Source organism: Protopterus annectens, chromosome 9.part0 (assembly GCF_019279795.1).
Source record: "Protopterus annectens isolate FY-2018-M chromosome 9.part0, PAN1.0, whole genome shotgun sequence".
Taxonomy (NCBI): domain Eukaryota; kingdom Metazoa; phylum Chordata; order Ceratodontiformes; family Protopteridae; genus Protopterus; species Protopterus annectens.
The window spans coordinates 263,176,744-263,196,291 of record NC_056743.1 but is presented as its reverse complement, the minus strand read 5'-3'; the positions used below and the strand labels follow the sequence as shown (position 1 = coordinate 263,196,291).

Here is a 19,548-nt window from a genome sequence, read left to right as displayed (position 1 = left end):
CTGCAAAATGCAATTACTGGTGCCAGGCACTTTGTAAAGACCCTGGGTGCAGTAGATAAGCCAAAGAGCAGTGTAAAGAACTGGTAATACATAAAACCAGCCTTGAAGCGGAGGTATCTTCTGCATGATCCCCTTATTGGGATATGCAGGTATACCTCTTTTAAGTCTAGAGTCACTAGCCAAGTGTTCTTGCCCAGCATGGGCAGAAGCTGTTCCAAAGTCAGCATTTTGAATTTTTGGATGTCCAAGAATGTGTTCAAAATTGATAAATCCAGTACTGGGTACCAGGCATAGTCTTTTCTGGGTACCAAGAACAGTCGAGTATATCCCTTGTCCTTTTTCTAGTTCTGGTACTGGCTGAATAGCCTCCATTATCCATGAGGGATGTAACTTGTTTCTGTGCCTCTGCCCATTGATTTTGTGGCAGATCTGGCCAACCGTTTGGAATTGGCAAGGTATGGAAATGAAATCTGTATCCCTGGGATACAGTGTTTAATAACCACTTGTCCTGGGTTATTAACTGCCAATTTTGAGTATGAAGTGCTAGTTTTCCCCCTAAGGGGGCTGCCAAAAGATAAGTGCTTGGTGATGGCAGAGGGAAGTCACTGAGACTGTTTACTGTAGGATTGTGCTCTGTTTCCTCCAGATTTGGAGGTAGAGGCACCCCATTGCTTTGACCTGTAAGAACCCTGTGATTGATATCTGGAGCCTTTTGAGCACCTGGATTTGCCCCGTGAGGCTCTGTTGGACACAGGAAAGGACCAATGTTTTGTAGGCCAGTGACTACTGAATCTTGGTGGCTGCACTTTTAAGAAGTCTTTTACAGTTTGCATAGACTTAGCTTTGTCTTCCATTTTCTTTAAAACCTCTTCTGCCCTATTACCAGAGTATCATGCTGTAAAGGTGCATTAAACAATTTAGCTTTAACATGATCAGGCAGATTTTGCTCCTTGAGCTCGGCATGCCTTCTAATCACAGATCCAGTAACTGCGGCTCTGCAGGAGGCCTCCAAGGAATCAAAACCACATTGCAAAGTATGCTTTCCAACTTGTTCTGCTGCATGCAATAATTCCTGTACTTCTTTATTTTCCACACATACAGAAATCAACATCATTTTCTGTTTCAATAATCCCATAACATGCTGTTGATATTTAAGCATATGAAACTGGCAGTTTAAGGCCCTAATTGCCAAGGTTGCAGACGTATAAACTTTCTTTCCCCTTTCCCCATCTATCCAGTGCCTTGCAATCTCTATCAGAGGGGGTAGGATTCTTAGCTGTTGAGGCCTTTACACCTTTGGGACCCTGTGAGATAGTTTCAGGGAAAGCAGCAGGGTTTTTGAATAAATATTTGTGGGAGTCAGGAACCTTGTAATATCTGTCTGGCTTGCTAGGAGCTGGAGGTAGGGAATCTGGAGTCATGCTTTATTCCGAAAACACATCATCAACAATGTCTAATACAGGAGGTATGGCCAAAGGCCTATGCTGAGGGAGAAGAAGGAAATCCCTAAGCCTCTTTTTTGATTCTGAGAAATCTTGACTCTCCCAATGAAAATGTTCCCTCAAAGTATGCAAGGTTTCTCCAAAAGAATAATCTTCAGGAGGAGATGCAGATGGGATGGATTCCTCTGCATCTGAATCCTCATAGAGTGGTATAGAAAATTCCTGATCAGAAGAGGAATCAGAAGAAATAGAAACCTGATCTGAATATTCATAATCAGTGTCTTGCCTAGGCCTCTTATTGGAGGGGGGGGGGGGCAGTTGGGAACCCCTGATCAAGGTAATTACGTCTTCAGTCATTTTGATCATCTGTTTTTTGGGCATAGAGGCCTGAGCACGTGGCTCGTGTCGGTTTTTTAGCCTTAGAAGTTGCTTTTTTCTTTGTTTTTGAAGATGGCGTCGGTTTTATACAGAAATGCTGAGGCCTGAAAACACCCTCAGAAGCCAGTGCCTGCTTAGCGGCTCTGGACTCATCCGAGGGAGAGACATCTGCGGGTACAATACTTTGAGAAACTCGCGGCATGCCAGACTCCAGTAGAGGCTTGCAACTCAAAAGTAGCGGATATCAGGGGCTGCGAAAGCACCTCACTGAGTATCAGTGACCCAGCGACTGGCTTAGGAAAAGCTTTGTCATCGGTTTTGGAACTCAACGGTCTGTCTCTGACCTTTTCTTTGCGTTTTTTGTGAGCACCGGTAGTCAGATTGCTATCTGATGACATTTCAGGGTAGTTGAATCTGTTTCCAAAATACTCTGAAGCAAAGATATACCAGCACTAAATAGTGCATTGGTTAAATCTAGCATAAAACCGACAGCAAGGCATGTTATGATCTGGGCCTAGGCAAGGAATACAGTACAAATGGAAATCCTTATGAGGTATTTGCTTCCCACAAGTAAAGCAATTATTAACTTTTACTGATATCGGTATGGAGCAAGAAAAAGTTTCTCCAACAGGGTACATAGCTTTAATTGAAGACTTTGGTTCTGAAACTCGAATTCGAAAATTTCAGGAGTCGGCCAACCGGCACGTGCGAACTGCTTCTGCTTCGGGCACTGCGCGGCAAGAAAGACAGCAACCGACGCAGGACCCAAGACTTTGATATTCAGGCCGACTGAGGGCAACCTGCCAGCAGATTACCCCAAATGTAATGACTGCAACAGTGAAACACGAAGAACATGTTGATCTTATTTTACTAGATTTATTACATCAACAGTACATCACAATTGACCTTTTTGAATTTCTTAATGTGGAACAGCCACAGTTGGGGACATGGTTTGGAATTCCCAAAATACATCAAGATATTGAATACCCCCGTTTAGACCTGTAGTGTCTGCTCCACATAGTAAAACATCAAAAATTTCTATCTAGATGAAATACTTAATCATATAGTACAGAACAGTAAGTGGTTTCTGAAAGACTCCTGGATACTTCAAGATGAGTTAAGGATATTTGAATTTCATGGGGATGAGTCCATGCTGTGCATATTTGATATTTGTTCATTGTACACTGCGATAGAACAAACAGAGGATATAGAATTTATGAGACTATATTTAGAGAGACATAAGAACAGTCTTAAATAAGACATTTTTGTGGCTTGCCAGCTTAAGGAGTTAGTGCTAACAAACAATGTTTTTATGTTTGGAGAGGGAGTTTACCAATAAATAAGTGGGGTTGCGATGGGTGCACATGTTGCACCAGTGTTTGCTTACTTGGTTATGTGCTGGTGGGAACTCAAATTTCTCACACAATTAGAATTGTTTAAGCTAGTATGGTATTATAAACGATATATAGATGACCTGTTTTTTATTTGGGGAGGTAGTAGAGGACAGCTTGATGATTTTTTCAAAGAACGTAATGGGACGGTGACTTGGCTTAAATTTACCATTGGTAATATTGGAGTGGAAGTACACTTCCTTGATGTTAAAATAAGTATTGACATTAACAAAAGAGAGTTCAATAGTAACATATATCGAATAAATGCATTCACTAATAATTATTTGCATTTTGAAAGTTATCATATAAAATATATGAAGATAAAGGTCTTTAAAGGACAAGTTATAAGGCTTAGTAGGATGATTAATGAGGAAATTAATTTTATTAATGAACTTAACTTTCTCAAACAGTTATTTATTGATAGAGGATATGATCAAGAAGACTTAGATGACGTTATTGATTATATTATAAAAAATAGAGTGGCTAGGTTTTCTCCTATTTTAAAGGTTGGATTTCAGACCACTGGTATAAATAAGTGTAATGAAGTAGGAGAAGAGGTGTTGAAGTACGTTTTTCCTGTACCTGTGAGTACTGATGGGCATATGATTAGAGAAATAGTATGAAAATTGGAAAATCATTTTAGGAAATGAAGAACTGAGTAAAGTTGTGGGGGTCCAACTGAGATTTATAAATAAAAAACAAGAAATTTAAAGGAATTATTGGAAAGTGGATCTAAATGTGACAAGAGAAAGGATAATTTCACCCATTTTGATACATTTCCATGTACCAGTTGTACTCAGTGTAGGTTCATGATGGGAGTAGATTGTTATCATTTTAAGCATTTGAATTGTACTTTAACAGCAAAGGGACAATGCAATTGTCAAAGTGAAAGGCTGGTTTACCTTGCAGTGTGCTCCAGTTGTGAGAATTTTTATATAGGCAAAACTATTAGAAAATTAAACCACAGAGTTAGAGAGCATGTATTGGCCATTAAAAAGAAGGACCGAAGTAATGTTCTACCCAAGCATTCAGTGAGGTGTATAAATTTCAAAAAATCTACTTTTTTTGTAGTGGAAAAAGTTAACAAGGACAGATTTGTTGGGTCTTTTAATTATTTTTTTTAGAAAATACAGAGTTAAAGTGGTAGATTTTCCTAAAGGCGAATGTAAATCCAGGTATAAATGACAAGATTTCTGTAAAAAGTCATTTAAATTATATTAATGATTAATTACAAATATTTTAGTACATACAGATATATATATATATATATATATATATATATATATATATATATATACACATGTATATTTTGCGATTGATAGGGACAGGTAATAGTTATTAATGTCTATATGTCTATTTACAAGTTTATATAAATGTTTGTATGTGTATATATATATATATATATATATATATATATATATATATATATATATATTTATAATAGTCTTTTCACTTTAAACATTAAGTAACAATGAAGGAAGTGATGTCATAATTGATGGTTTTATATAAGGTAATGGATGTACTTAATTTTTAATTCTGAAGAAGTTCTGTAATAAACGAGACGGAAGCATTCAGCTTTTTTCTGGCTCCAGTGTGGTTTGTTTTATTTATTTTTTCTTCTTTTGCTGTTTTTTAAACATTATAGATTTTCTCTGTTAATTTTAATTCTTGCATAATACTGCAGTAATAAAGTTTATGAGAGTTTTCTGTAACATTCATTCAGCATTGAATTGTTTAGTTTTTAAGAAAGGTTAGTATTGCTGCCTCACAACACTTGGTTCTTAAATTTATTTCTTGGCGCATGTGTTCTATTCGTTTGTTTATTTTGAGAGGTCTATATGTCATTTGATGCCAGAGAAGGCTAAATAGGGACTGGATATTTATCAGTATGGATTTAGTGATGGCCAGCCTTATCTGACCAATCTAATATGTTTCCATTGAATTTACTGGATACGATTACTCTTGGCATGTCTTGTAATGTAATATATCTGGACTTGACTAGGATGTTTTTATACAGTGACACACATCCAAGTTATAAAAAATATACAGTCAATACATATTAATGAATATAGCATCAGATGGTTAAACAACTGGCTTGAAGGAGAAATGTGTAGTATAAGAACTGGTAATTATCTCTAAGAAATTCACAGACTAAGATTCAAGAGTTCATGGATTCACTTAACTAAGACTGCATTAAAACAAATGGCATTTAGTGCTAAACTGTCTAATATCCTACATATATAGTCTCAATAACCTAGTTGATCCGTATGCATTAAGTAACATTGCATTGTTCTCTGAAGACAAAATAAGGGAATTGATAATAGAAACTAATCAACATCTTAAATCTGATGCAAACATATTTCATTATTTAGAAATGTTGCTCTAATATGAGGGATTTACAACTCTGCATATCTAGTAAGGATGAAAGGGTGTTATCATCTCTGCTTAAGGCTTTGATGAAGCCTAATAATGAACACTGCAGCAACTTGTAAATGTAACACTCACAGATACAGGAGCTTGAAAGGCTGCAGAACATCTACACTAAAAAAGAAGTTATGTCTTAGACAACACAGATGGAACGTTATGGTATCTTTACCAATCCTTGACAGTGGGTTTGGTTCCGAACCTTGGAACCGACTAGGCCATATCGTCCAGCTTGTGTTCTCCAAACTTTCAAGCCAGGCACTACCCATAATGCTTCTCAAAGAGATTACCTCAGATCGAGCTTGCCAAATAATAGTATATATAAAAAAAAAATAATATGATTAACTACAGACAGTATAGAGAACGAGGTCATATACGAGCCCTTAATGAGAAAACTAGCTTATAGCTAATCCGACCTACTAAGTGTCTTAGGATGGGGGAAGGTGGGTGGGGATGTCAAGAATTGGTGAAGACTGACAACACAGATGGAACGTTATGGTAAGACATAACTTCTTTATCTGATGTTATCAATCTTCATCCAATTCTTGACAGTGGGACAGAATTCCCAGCTACTTTAGCCTTGGGAAGTCTCACAGAAGAATATTCATAAGCACCATAAAGCCAAAGGATACTCGACCTCTCGAGACCTGATCTAATTTGTAATGAGTGATAAAGGTATGTTAAGAGGACCAAGTGGCTGCTGCACAGATGTCGTCTAGAAAAGCTCTGGCATGAAAAATTACTGATGTTGCAACAGCTCTTGTTGAATGAGAGTGAACTGACTTGGGAAGTTGAAGTCCTTTAGAGTGATAGATAAATGTGATGCAGTCTCTGAGACATTTAACTAAAGTAACCTCAGCAACTGGATTGCTCATGTGGAGGGAAGAGAATGCTACAAATAACTGATCCAATTTTCTAAAATCCATAGTTCTGTGAAGATAAAACCATAGCTGTCTGTGCACATCTAGTAAATGAAGGGCATATTCCCCTTTGTTACAAAAATTAGAGAAAATAAATGGTAATTGTAGTGACTGATTAATGTTGATTTTGAAGACTACTTTTGGTAAAAAGGATGGCTTTGTTCTGAGTGTGACTCTATCTTTATGAAAAATTAGGTAGGGTGATTTGCATGATAGGGCCTGTAATTCAGAAACCCTTCTTGTAGAAGTAATAGCTACCAAAAATAATGTCTTCCAGGATAAATGTTTCAACTCACAAGATGCTGATGGTTCAAAAGGGGTCTTAGTAAGAGCTTAAAGGACAATAATCAGATCCCAAGGAGGAACTGGTTCTTTAAATGGGGGTTTTAGTATCATGAGTCCCTTTAAAAAAGCTTTGCAAAGCTTGAGAGACATTAGAGAAAAATCGTTCAAGCCTGAATGAAAATTTGAAATTGCTGCGAAATGAACTTTTACAGTAGATGCAGAGCAACTGGATCGGAAAAGTATGTTTAAAAAATCCAGAACTTCATGAATTGGGATGGTATAAGGGTCCAGTCCTTTATTCAAGGCCCATTTAGAAAAATTTTCCCATTTGCCTTGATACAGTTTTCTAGTAGAAGGCTTGTAGTGAGCAATAATAATACATCGGACAAGGGAAGAAAGCAAAGGATGCCTAGCAATCATGGAAATTGGAGAAGCCATGCAGTGAGCTTGAGATGTTGGAGATTCAGATGAGCCATGCCCTCTGGATGAGCTAGCAGATCTGGAACTGTGTCCAAAATCCATGGCTTCCATGTTAGATGAGGCCAAAGAAGGGGAAACCATACTCGTCAAGGCCAGAAGGGTCAATGAGGATTACTGAATTTTCTATCCTTTTGGTTTTCTTTAGGAACTGTGATATGAGGAGAGCTGGGGGGAAGGCATACAGCAGTCCAGGAGGCCAATCGTGGAGGAGACCATCTCTGGGTGACTCCCCTAGAAGGGGGGGGGGATTAGGACATGGTAACTTCTACAGTTTTTGTTCAGGGGAGAGGCAAAAAGGTCGCAGCAAGGTTGGCCCCAATGGTGAAAAATCTTGTTCGCCACTACAGGAGTGAGAGAGCACTCATGAGGCATTAGGATAGTTCTGCTCAATTTGTCCACTATCACGCTGGAACTTCCTGGAATGTGTATTGCTATTAGAAAGTGGTTGGAAGAAATCATCCACTGCCAAACTCTGAGTGCTTCCTGACATAGTGGGTAATATTTGGTTCCCCCTTGTTTGTCTATATACCAGACTACCGACATGTTGTCTGTCTGAATTGCTACTGCCCCTAGAGGAAGGGCATCTTGGAATGCTTACAATGCTAACAGCACTGTCCTCATTTCCAGAAAATTGATGTGCAGATTGGCCTCCAGTTGGGTTCATGTGCCTTGGACTGTCTTTCCCAGATAATACCCCCCCCCACCCTATCTGGAAAACATCCATGGTCACTCTATGGCTTGGGGCTGAGGAAGGATGAATGGCCAGCCCAAGAGAATCTGGTCAGAGTGAAGCCACCATTTGAGGTCTTGTTTGCATTGGTTGGTAATCAAGACTAGAGGAGACATTGGCTGGTGTAGCAGAGACCATTGGGTTGTTATAACCACTGCAGTATTCACATATGAAACTTTGCTAGAGGGACCAGAGTGACTGAAGCAGCCATAAACCCTAAAGTTTGAAGGACAAGTTTCACTGGAACCCTGTTTTTCTGGAGAATTTTTCTGACTTGGACTCTGATGCTTTGTAGTCTTTCTAGAGGGAGAGAAGCAATTCCAGAGACAGTATCTAAATTAGCCCCGATGAAATCCAGTTGCTGAGAAGGCTGATGGTTGGATTTTTTGAAATTTATTGTTATGCCTAGAGACGTGCAAATATTTATGGTGTAGTCCCCTTGCCTGTTCTAAAAGACTCCTGGTGGTAGTGGTGAGGAGCCAGTCATTGAGTTACAGAAAAACTTAAAAACCTTGCAGTCTGAGGTGAGCTGCAACCACTGCCATGCATTTGGTGAACACCCTGGGGACTGTGATGAGACCATAGGGAAGTGCTCTGAACTGGAAATGACTAGCTCCTAGCCGGAAGTGTAGAAACCTCCTGGAGCTTTTTTTCATTTTTATGTTGTATTAAGCATCTTGGAGGTCTATAGAGCACATCCAGTTGCCTTTTTCCAAAAAAGTATGGATTGTACCAAGACCATCCAGAATTTGCTTTGTTGAACTGCCTTGTTGAAGTGGCTGAGATCCAAAATGGGTCTCCAGGCCCTTTTTTTAGGGCACTAAAAAGAATTGAGAGTAAACCCCAGATCCTGTTTGGTCTGGTGGGACTTTTTTGATAACTCTTTTTTCGAGCAGTTTTTTGAATTTCTAAGACTAATCCTTCCCTTTGACTGGGTGGAACATATGGGAGTTTTTTCCGGGGTTTGAGACTTACAGATAATGGAATTTGGAAACCTTTGGCTATTATTCATTGCACCCATTTTTCTGAAGTTGTTAATTGCCAGGCAGGTAGGGGCAGGGATAATCTTCCCCTACTTCCAGAGGAGGGCAATTTGGCACCCCTTCAAGGATACTGATAGGAAGTTCCAGAGAAGGATTCTCTGGATCCCTGATTCTGCAGTCCATTTCTGCCCCTAGGGCGGCATACTCCACTGCTTCCTCATCTGCCCTGGGGGAAATCTTTACCTCGTGAGTCTTGGAAAGGCCTTTTGGATTTTCTAAACCACAGTCTCCCACTTCTTTGGGTCAGAATAAGGCCTTGGAGGAGTGGAGGAACATATGCTTATGTTAGATAGGGTCTTAAGAAATTTCTCACTTCTGGCTAAAGTGTCTTTAACCTTTGGGCCAAAAAGGGTAGATCTATCAAAAGGGGCATTGACAAATGACACTCTGAATGGCTCTGCAAAGTCACACAAGTGCATCCAGGAGTGCCTTCTGATGGCTATGCCTGAACCCGCTGCCCTGGTTGTCCCTTCAGCTGCATGAGGAATGAGCCTCATGGATGAGTTGGAGATAGTATCATAGGTTGCAAGCTGTGAGGAAATTTTGTCACAGACCTCTTCAGCCACTGAGCCACTGTTCCACTGTTCCTGAGAGAGTATTTGAAAGTTCTTTAATCAAATCTCTCTGTAATCTGGTAAAGTGTGCCATACAATTCAAGGACCTTAGAGCAAAGGTCGCTGAAGCATAAACATGCTTTCCAAATCTATCCAATGTCCTAGACTCCTTTTTAGGATGGATAGTCTGACTCTCTTCGGCGAGTTCCTTTTTGGTGGCAGCTGCTCTCACCATGGAGTCAACAGGAATCTATTTAGACCAATGTGGTTCATCTTTAGGTGCGATAATATCCAGTCAGGTCTCATGGGGAATGGCTCTATGAAGTCGGGCATCTTCCACGCCTGCTGAGTGATCAGTTTAATGAGATCGTCAGAGGGCAAAGAGATCCAAGAAATGGAGGGTTGGGCATGAAAAGTCTCCAGGTATACTGATTCCTCCAAGGAAGGCTGAATGAAGGACCAGCCACCCCTCTGTTTCCGGATTGCCAGGATGCCTCCGAAAGAAACACCATCAGGGGGTGACCTGGGAGAACCTTCCCCTTCATCAAAATCAGTATCTTTTGTAAAGAACTCTTCCAGGGAGTCCAGATGCTTCCTCTTGCACTTCTTCGCAGGGACTCCCTTGGGGGATTGATCTAGGGAAGTATCCAAAGAGGAGACCACTAATGTGGGATTTACCTGGGACTTTTGTGCCCTCTGTCCCAGGGGTGAGACTGATGGTAGCTCAGGTCTAGAGGAGGTAGAAATCTGTCCCAACAGGGATGGCAAAGACTGACAAGCCTTGGTACATATTTTAATGACAGACCCATAACATGCTTCTCAGCAATGGCTAGCTGAAGCAGTAAGATAATAGAACATTTTGAGAGGCTGGAGAAGGATGACTTCAGTTTAAAAGTGGGAGCAGAGAAACAGTGGTATTCTTCTTATGCTTAAGAAAAACTTTGTCAGCTGATGTAGCCTGTTTCTAAAGGAAATACTTTATTTTATAAAGCCTTATATTTAGCAGCACATCAATACTACTTCCTTCCTAAGACAAAATCAAACTGCCAAAAGCCTTATAGTGAAGAAACTGAAACCAGAGGCAGTACAGGGCTTACAAATAAGGTATGCTTAAAGCCATTTATTACTTGTTGCAGCATTTTGGAACTCCCTCAACATGTTAAAGTAATTTCATTCCCATTTACCAACAGACACACACACACACACACACACACACACACACACACACACACACACACACACACACACACACACACACACACACACACACACACATAAGACGTATGTCAACATAAAGGAAACCCAAAAGATGTATTGTCCATTTGGTCTGTTCTGCCTATAATGTGTACTGCATTATATCTAAACTAACACCAAGTAAAGTATAGTCCTCTGCAAGATGTTATGCAGACAAGCCAACAGGTTACTTTAATGACAGCTACATTGTTACATTCCATGTTACTGTACCTGCATATTTTCCCCCCACTTTGATGAAGATTGAGAAGTTCTTCTAGGCTGGCCAGTCTTGCTTCTTTATTTCGACAAAATATCAGGGCTTCCTGGATGGATGGGACGGATGTGTTATAGAAGTCAATCCCTGAAAAATACATACAGTATTAAGTAAGGGATACAATCCAAGCTTTAGTAATTTCATTTAGCCAAAATCACTTCTGACAATTAACAGCACTGCTTTTAGAGACATAAATGTTAGCATTAGAAAATACTGTATTTTTCAACAAGTTATATTTAGAAAACAAAATATTGTGCTTTATTGTCAAACGGTCAAAGGCCATACATCAGATAATACATCTATAGTACAATTTTATTACATTACTAATATATGATGCACTGTCTCTAACATTATTTGCTGTGGACGCCACCAGCAGTTCTGAATGTTTCTTTCACCAGTTTATAAAAGATTTCAGTATCTTAAGATTTACTGCTATGGACTTCCCAGCATAAATTTCCTTGTGATAGGTAACTATCAAATTGTCCTTTGAATGTCTTAAGACCATACATTTTTTTTTGTTTGTTTGTTTAATGTCATCCAAAGCTGCAACAGTAAGCTAAAACATTTGGGTTTGCTCTGACATTATCAAAAGGACTATGATAATAACAAATGTTTACTTACTTTAGCACTTATGTAAAAAATGCAAATTGCAAAAGTATGGTAACACAAAATGATAATGATTTTGCAGTTTTCATTAAGATGGTAATCACCACAACCGTACTGTCTAAAATGTATTTGCATTGTCATTACAGGAAAAAAATTCAGCCTGCCTGTCAGTGAGTGTCATTCTTAACTTTTTAGAGTTTGGCTAACCTTGTATCTGTGAATAAATAAAAAAGAAGCACAATGGTTCCACACAGCACACCTTTAATTCCAGATAGACAGGGTAAGCGCTTTCACTGATACTCTCCGCTTCTTCAGACCATGTAATACAAAAATCATCATTAAGATACAACTATTTAAATACTAAACAGCCAATGGGATATAACTAGCTACCTACAAACATCAAGGTTAACCCATTCATCTTCACTAACTCTGAACAGCTTACCTATGTATGTTAAACCATCTGAGAATACTTTGTTGGAGACTAGTATCAGTAATGTAAGCGGAAATGCTGCAGATTGCAGTTAAGATGTAACCGAGAGCAATGAGACAATTGTAAGGCAGAAGTCTACCATGGCACCACGTAAGAGCCCTAACAGAACTGAGCAGAATTTGGCATTATCGAGTTCATCACAAGGGCATTTTTTTGTTGAAGAACCTGCTCCCAATAAGAGGAAGGTCCAGGAATCGCTTTACAAACCCCAGGATACGGCGAATGCACAGCGAGGAAGAAGTGACAAGAGCAGGAAAGTGAACAAAACTGGTTTAGTACATAACATTTCCTCAACTGTACTAACTGAGACACAATTATCTGTCTTGAGCAAAGGTTTGACTTTTGTTCCGGCTCAGAAAACCGACTTAGTAAATGTTTTACAGGATTTACGCCTGTTTGGCAGGACCTTCACTTTAAAAACAATGTTTACTTATACTATGCAAAGTAATTGTAGTTTTAAAAAGCAGAGTACTTTTGTACCACCCACGAATCCAACTATTGAGTTATTCATTGAGGTATGTGATAAATAATTAAAGGAGAAATTTGCTAAAAGACAAAGTAATGTACTTTTTAATATGTCGACAGATGAGAGACAGGCTTTGTTGGAATTAAGACGCATGAATAGTGTTGAGATACGTCCAGCAGATAAGGGAGGTGGCATTGTAGTGTTAGACAAAGATATGTATGTGGATAGTATGACAAACCTTCTAAGTGATGCAAATACTTATACTTCAATATCTCCTATAGTCTTGAAAGGTTTTGAGAAGGCACAATTTTTGTATTCGATTTACTGGTAACTGGGATGATTTCTGAACCACTATTTGAATATTTTAAAGTGGATCAACCAGTAGTTCCTATAGTATATGGTTTGCCAAAGGTGCATAAGAATTTACTTAACCCCCCCCCCCATGTGACCTATTGTGTCTAGTAAAGGTTGGGTAACTGAACTGCTCTCAATATTTGTTGAAAAGAATCTACATGTTGTTTTGAATGAATGTCAGACTGTCTTGAAAGATACCAAGGAGTTTTTGAATGATTTAAGTAACTATTTGGATGTAATAACAGGTCCATGTTTCTTTGTTACACTGGATATAGAGTCCCTATTTACTGTCATCCCTAACAGTTGGAGGATAGAGAATGTAAGGGAACTATTATGAGACAGAAATGTTTTTACTGGTAAGCTGGACTTCTCTGTGCCTTCCTTGAGATTATTCTTGAGAATAATGCTTTCATTTTTGGTGATACCCACTATATACAGAAGGATGGTGTAGCTATGGGCACTGCTTGTGCCAATAGCTACGCCAATCTATCGCTTGTCAACTGGGAGACAAAGTATGTCCTTTCCAACAATATGTACTGTGCCTCAAATAAATCATACAAGCATTTTGTAGATGATATTTTTTTTGTTGTGGCATGATACAGAAGAGCGACTAATGGAATTTTTGCACTATGTGAATGGTTTGAGTAGTTTTTTAAAATTCACATATAAATACTCACCTGAGGAGATTGAATTTTTAGATGTGAAGGTGAGCAAAGATGATCTGTGTTCTGTTTCTACTACTATGTTTAGGAAGAATGCAAGGAAGAATAATGTATTACACAATGGTAGTATGCACGTATGCACCCAAACCATACTAAGCTGAATGTATTAAGAGAACAAATATTTTGTACTATGCACTTGCACAGTAATGATGGTACTTTAACACTAGCATTACCTACACTTAATGAATTCATGGATAGGGGCTATAAGGGCAATGTAATTTATTTTCAGATCAATGAAACTTGGAAAGCGAGACAGGGGAGATGCAGACCTTATTTTGTAAATACCCCTCCTATTGCTCAGACAACTGTCGCAACTAATACGGTTACTTCAACTCACATTAGAACTGATAGTAATGAGAGGATCAGGGTGCCTCTGACTTTTTCAAGTAATATTCATATGGTATGTGATGTAATCAAAAATAATTGGGATATCCTTTCTACAGTTCAAGAACTGAAAGGTGTGATTGGTCACCAACCCAGTTTTTCATTTAGGAATAACAGATCCCTTAAAAGCCAGTTATGTTATAAGCCTCTCTGTCCCCAGAACTATGTCCATTCAGACAGAATTGGGACCTATGCTTGTAGAAGATGCATGGCTTGTATATGTATACACACAGGTGGGTATTTTTTACATCTACAGTTAGGATTCAAGATAGATGGAACTTTCTATGCTGATTGCCAGACTAAACATGCAATTTATTTTTGTTGTTGCACTGAGTGTTTTTCATTTTACGTAGGGAAGATGAATAGAATATTCAAAGACAGAATCCTTGAACATCTTAAGAGACATTAGAAATGTTAAGGAGACTAGTGCTTTGGCCATGCACGTGGCCAAAGAAGGACCCACACACAAGTTTAAGTTTCTAGTTCTGGAGATTTTGTATAGTAACATGAGAGGTGGGGACCTTAAAAATAAAACTGAAGCTGTGGAGCAGAAATATATTTTACGTTTTCAAGCTGATAAGCCACCAGGTTTAAATAGCAAAGTTACGTTGAAACCTTTTTTGAGAGCTAGAGCTCTCAAACATTGAAATGATATGCATATTACTGTTGTTTTTATGTGCAGGACACATTTATGTATAGTTTGTATTTATTTTTAGGTCTTATTGAATTATATGTATATGTTTTTATGTATAATCTATATGACATTATTGTGATTTTAATATATTACTGCCAAAGTTGTTTGCGATTTATAATGTGTTTTTATTAGGTTTTAACATACATAGGTAAGCTGTTCAGAGTTAGTGAAGATGAATGGATTAATTTTGATGTTTGTAGGTAGCTAGTTATATCCCATTGGCTGTTTAGTATTTAAATAGTTGCATCTTAATGATGATTTTTGTATTATATGGTCTGAAGAAGTGGAGAGCGATGTGACATGATGTCCCAAATGATGTGGACATCCTACAGAAGGGTCTCTCTGAGACAGATGCCTAGTGTCAAAGCCATGGCTTCAAGCTCAATGCCAAAAAGTGCAGTGTCATCCCCTTTGGTAAAAATTATGTACCCATGAACTACCACATAGGCAGCAATCTATTTAAGTCTGAATGTGTGATAAGAGACCTTGGGACCCAGGTGGACAGTAGTCTCTCCTTTGATAGTCACATCGCCACAGTAGTCAGGAAGTCCTTCTACATGGCACACCTCATCATAAAAGGGTTCTCATCCAGGAAAAAAGAGGTAATTGTTCCTCTCTACTTGACACTTATTAGACCCATTATAGAGTACAACACCCCTTTTGGAATGTACCTCAGATGACATCTGCAGCAGCTGGAAAGGCCACAGAAGTACCTCACAAAGAGGATTACTGGCCTCAAACAAATGCCCTACACTGACTATCTCAAAAAAACTCCAGCTTTACTCCATAGCATATCGCCTCCTCCGAGGTGATCAATGCCTAACATATAAAGCTATGTCAAACCCAGAGCTGTTGGACATGCTACACCTAAAGAAATCCCAATCCCTCCAAGCTACATGCTCTAGGGACCTAAACCTTGTCACCACAATAAACAGGACATGCTGGAGGGATAGATTCCTGCCCCAGAGACTTCCCATACTCTGGAACAGGCTACCCATCTATGTCAAGCAAAGTTCTTCATTAGCACTCTTCAAGAAAAATCTTGATGAGTGGATAGGAAATAGGAAATACACCCCAAGGATCAATTCTGTGTCTCTGCTCGACAGTGGCACAGGAAAATAACTTTACTGGGTGGCGTAAGCCAGGGAACCTTGTTGGCTAGGCTTACATAGGCCCTTGGGTCGATAGCCTAGTACCTACCTTTGAACCTATGAGTATCCGTGAAAGCACTTATCCTGTCTATCTGGAATTAAAGGTGTGCCATGTGGAACCATTGTGGTTTGTTTTTATTCATTCACTACTTTTTGTTGTTCGTGGTTCCTTATTCGGTTTAGAGGTTTGGATTTTTTCTTTGTCTAACCTTGTATCTGTGAATGAAGTCACAACAGACAGCTCAAGCTGAGCTGACTGAAAGACAGGTGTGGGTGCCAAGCACTTCACAGCTTTCATGTTAAATGAGAGAGGGAGGTTAAGCCCTGAGAGGATATTACTAAGAAAAGCAAAAGAACTTCTACACCCTGCCATAAAAAACACAACAAAACAAGGGGGTGGAGTAACTGCAGCAATGAACATTTGAACATTTACTGTTATGGTAACTTTACTTTAACAGCTGTACTAGTAGCCTAAGCTTTATGGATACATTACTATAGTTTAGAACAACTGTGATGTGGAAGGGAAAGGGTCAAGAAGCCCCTGGAGAATAGTACTAGCAAAGCCTCATCTAGACTTGGAAAAGGAATCTAGTTTGTAGTGCTTTGTAACAGTATGTATAGAGGTCCAAGCTGCTGCTTGTGAATTACTTTGAGTCCAATCCTTTCCAACAGCCATAGGTGAAGCCAAGGGCCTGGCAGACTGGCCCTTAACCCTGCTTGGAATAGTTTTGTGTGGTAAGTAAAACAAAAGTAATAGTCTGAGATGACCACTCGGAAATAGTTTGCTTTGACACAGGCTGGCACTCCTTCCTACCTTCACAAGAAATGAACAACTGATTGGAAATTTTGAAAAATGTTGTTCTGTCAAGATAGTAACCGAGTTGTCTGTAGAATATAAGATATGAAGCAGCCTTTCTCCCACATTTTTGGGTCCAGGAAACAATTCAGGGAGATGGAGAGTTTGGCTTAAAGTAAACTGAGATACCACTTTAGCATAAAGGAAGAATTAGTTCTCAAAGAAACCTTGTCTCTGTGGAGAATGAGATAAGCTTGACCCACCATATGCATCTCAGATATTCTTCTTGCAGAGGTCAAAGCATCAGTAAAACCGTTTTCCATGTCAAGAACTACAAGGCAGTCAGACAAGCTGGCTTAAATGGAGTATTAGCTTCTCTAGCGCAAATTTAAAATCTCAAAGAGGAGCCACCATTTTCTTTGGAGACCTCTTATGTAGCACCCCTTTCAAAACATTTTCACATTAGAATGCTTCAAAGAGGGATCCATGGGCAAACATACTGAAATGGCCAACTTAGGACAGTAACACAGAAATATTGCAAAACCAGAGAAACAAATAAATGATAAAAACCATTGATGTCCTAAAACAGCTTTATTCAACAGATAACAGATAAGTGTTTTTGTCTTAAATGTTCAAGACTTCATCAGTTAATTAAAACACCCATTCAAACTGAATATATAGATCCAGCAGCAATCACATGATTGAAATGAAGACTGAAGTAAAGAAACATTGTAACAGTTAAATGCATTCAATTAGATACAATGTAAAACCTATTAATACATCTGCAAGAATAAAAACATAAATTCATCACAATCCATAAAACTCTCTGCTTGTTATTTAAATATTTATAAAATTGACACTAATAATATGATACTGATCTTATCCAAAATTCATCCGTTGCTAATGTATAAAATGTAGCCAAATTACATCTATCTCTCATAAGCTCATAACTTTAACAGGCTATTCATGGGTATGATGCCATTTAATCCAGGGTTGTTCAGGCAATGAGGTGTAATTGCCACCAAAATTCTTGTTGTTAGAGAATAATACCCCATGGACCACCCCAAGAGTTATGCTCAACCCATTCAAGTACAGAAAACATAAAATAATGTTCACTATTGCTCTTAATATGCTTCTACAGGGCATTAGTGTTCTCCTCTTTATTGATCTCATACATACGTTCGTAAATGCATTCTTTGAGCCTGTATTCTTTGAGCCTACACTCTGTCTTTCCTATATAAAATGTGTTACATTTTTGGCATGTTACAACATAGACCACACTTTGAGAATTACAATTAAAGCACCCTGTAAATGTATGACATCTAGATATAATCTATATACTTTCTCCTGTCTTTACATGTTTACATTGACTGCAGATACGGCATTTAGTCATTTTCCCCATTACAGTTTTGTGGTAATTCATGATATTGTCAAAAATATTTTTAAAACAAACATCCCATTTATATACAACACTAGGTTGTCCACCCAACTTAGTGCTAACTTCACGATTGTTCTGTGTAAGTTGCCAATTTTTCATTAAAGTATTATGTATATCTTGGCTATCAATAGAAAAAGTAGAAACAAATGCGTGACTAGGTTGACTATTCTGTTTAATATTATCTATTATGCTATTGACTGTTTCTGACTGATTACTTTCTCTAGGGGCTGATATTTACTGTATTGTCAGCATGTATTCAAGATGTATCTCTTCTCAACAGTGGGACATAGACACCTATACTTCTTTTATTTATCACTTCTTTTTTAATAAGTTAACTAAGGCCAGGGGATGACCCCTATTCACAAACATATCCCACAACAGATCACAATCTTTAATAAATTTGGAGTGGTCTGATACCATCCTCGCTGCCCTTACCATCTGTCCTTTTACAATTGCCTGTTTTTGGTGGTAAGGGTGACCACTGGAAAAGTGCAGGAAATAATTTGAATAAGTGGGCTTTCTATATACGTAAGATGTTAAACAACTATTCGTTATATCTTTAGACAATTTAACATCTAAGCAAGATATTGAATCCTGCCCAACACTGTAAGTGAATCTAAGAAATGCAGTAGTATTGTTTATATAATCAACAAATTGCTGGATCATACAATAGACCTGGGAAGGTGTACAATAAAGCTCACAGGCAGTCAAATTCTCTTCCTTTAATGTCCTAAACAAAGCACAAAAACAAAGCTCTTCATTACTGTCCTGAATTGCATTTTCATTTGTAAAACTTCATTGTATGTGGGCTGCTGTGGGAATGATGTATTGATGAATGAATGATGAATATATGCCTTTGCCTTGGGCTTTTTGTTTTTGTTGTTTTTTTTTTCTTTCTCTTTCTCTCTAGGTCTCCCTCCAGTAAATGGATTGAGCTCAATCCATTTACTGGAGGGAGACAGAGAGAGAGAAAGAAAGAAAAAAAAAAAACAAACATCAAAAACAAAAAGCCTAAGGCAAAGGCATATATTCATCATTCATTCATCAAGACATCATTCCCACAACAGCCCACATCTGATGAAGTTTCACAAAGGAAAACGTAATTCAGGACTTTAATGCAGAGCTTTGTTTTTGTGCTTTGGTTGGGACATTAAATGAAGAGAATTTGACTGTCTGCAAGCTTTATTATACACCTTCCAGGTCTATTGTTTGTTTTACAAGTAATCTTTGTGGACCTAGTGCAATTTTCTTTGGAAAATGTTGGATCATATCAATTTCATCTAGCCATGCAAT

General features: G+C 38.4%; 1 protein-coding gene across 2 annotated transcripts in view; it reads right to left on the bottom strand.

Moving 5' to 3' along the window:
* Window positions 1-19,548, bottom strand: part of LOC122811177 — a 3,180,768-nt gene that overhangs the window by 2,176,938 nt on the left and 984,282 nt on the right. For both annotated transcript variants that reach the window (XM_044082849.1, XM_044082848.1), the window contains exon 7: window positions 11,112-11,241. In XM_044082849.1, the coding sequence (XP_043938784.1) occupies window positions 11,112-11,241 (130 nt within the window). The remainder of the gene's footprint in view (window positions 1-11,111; window positions 11,242-19,548) is intronic.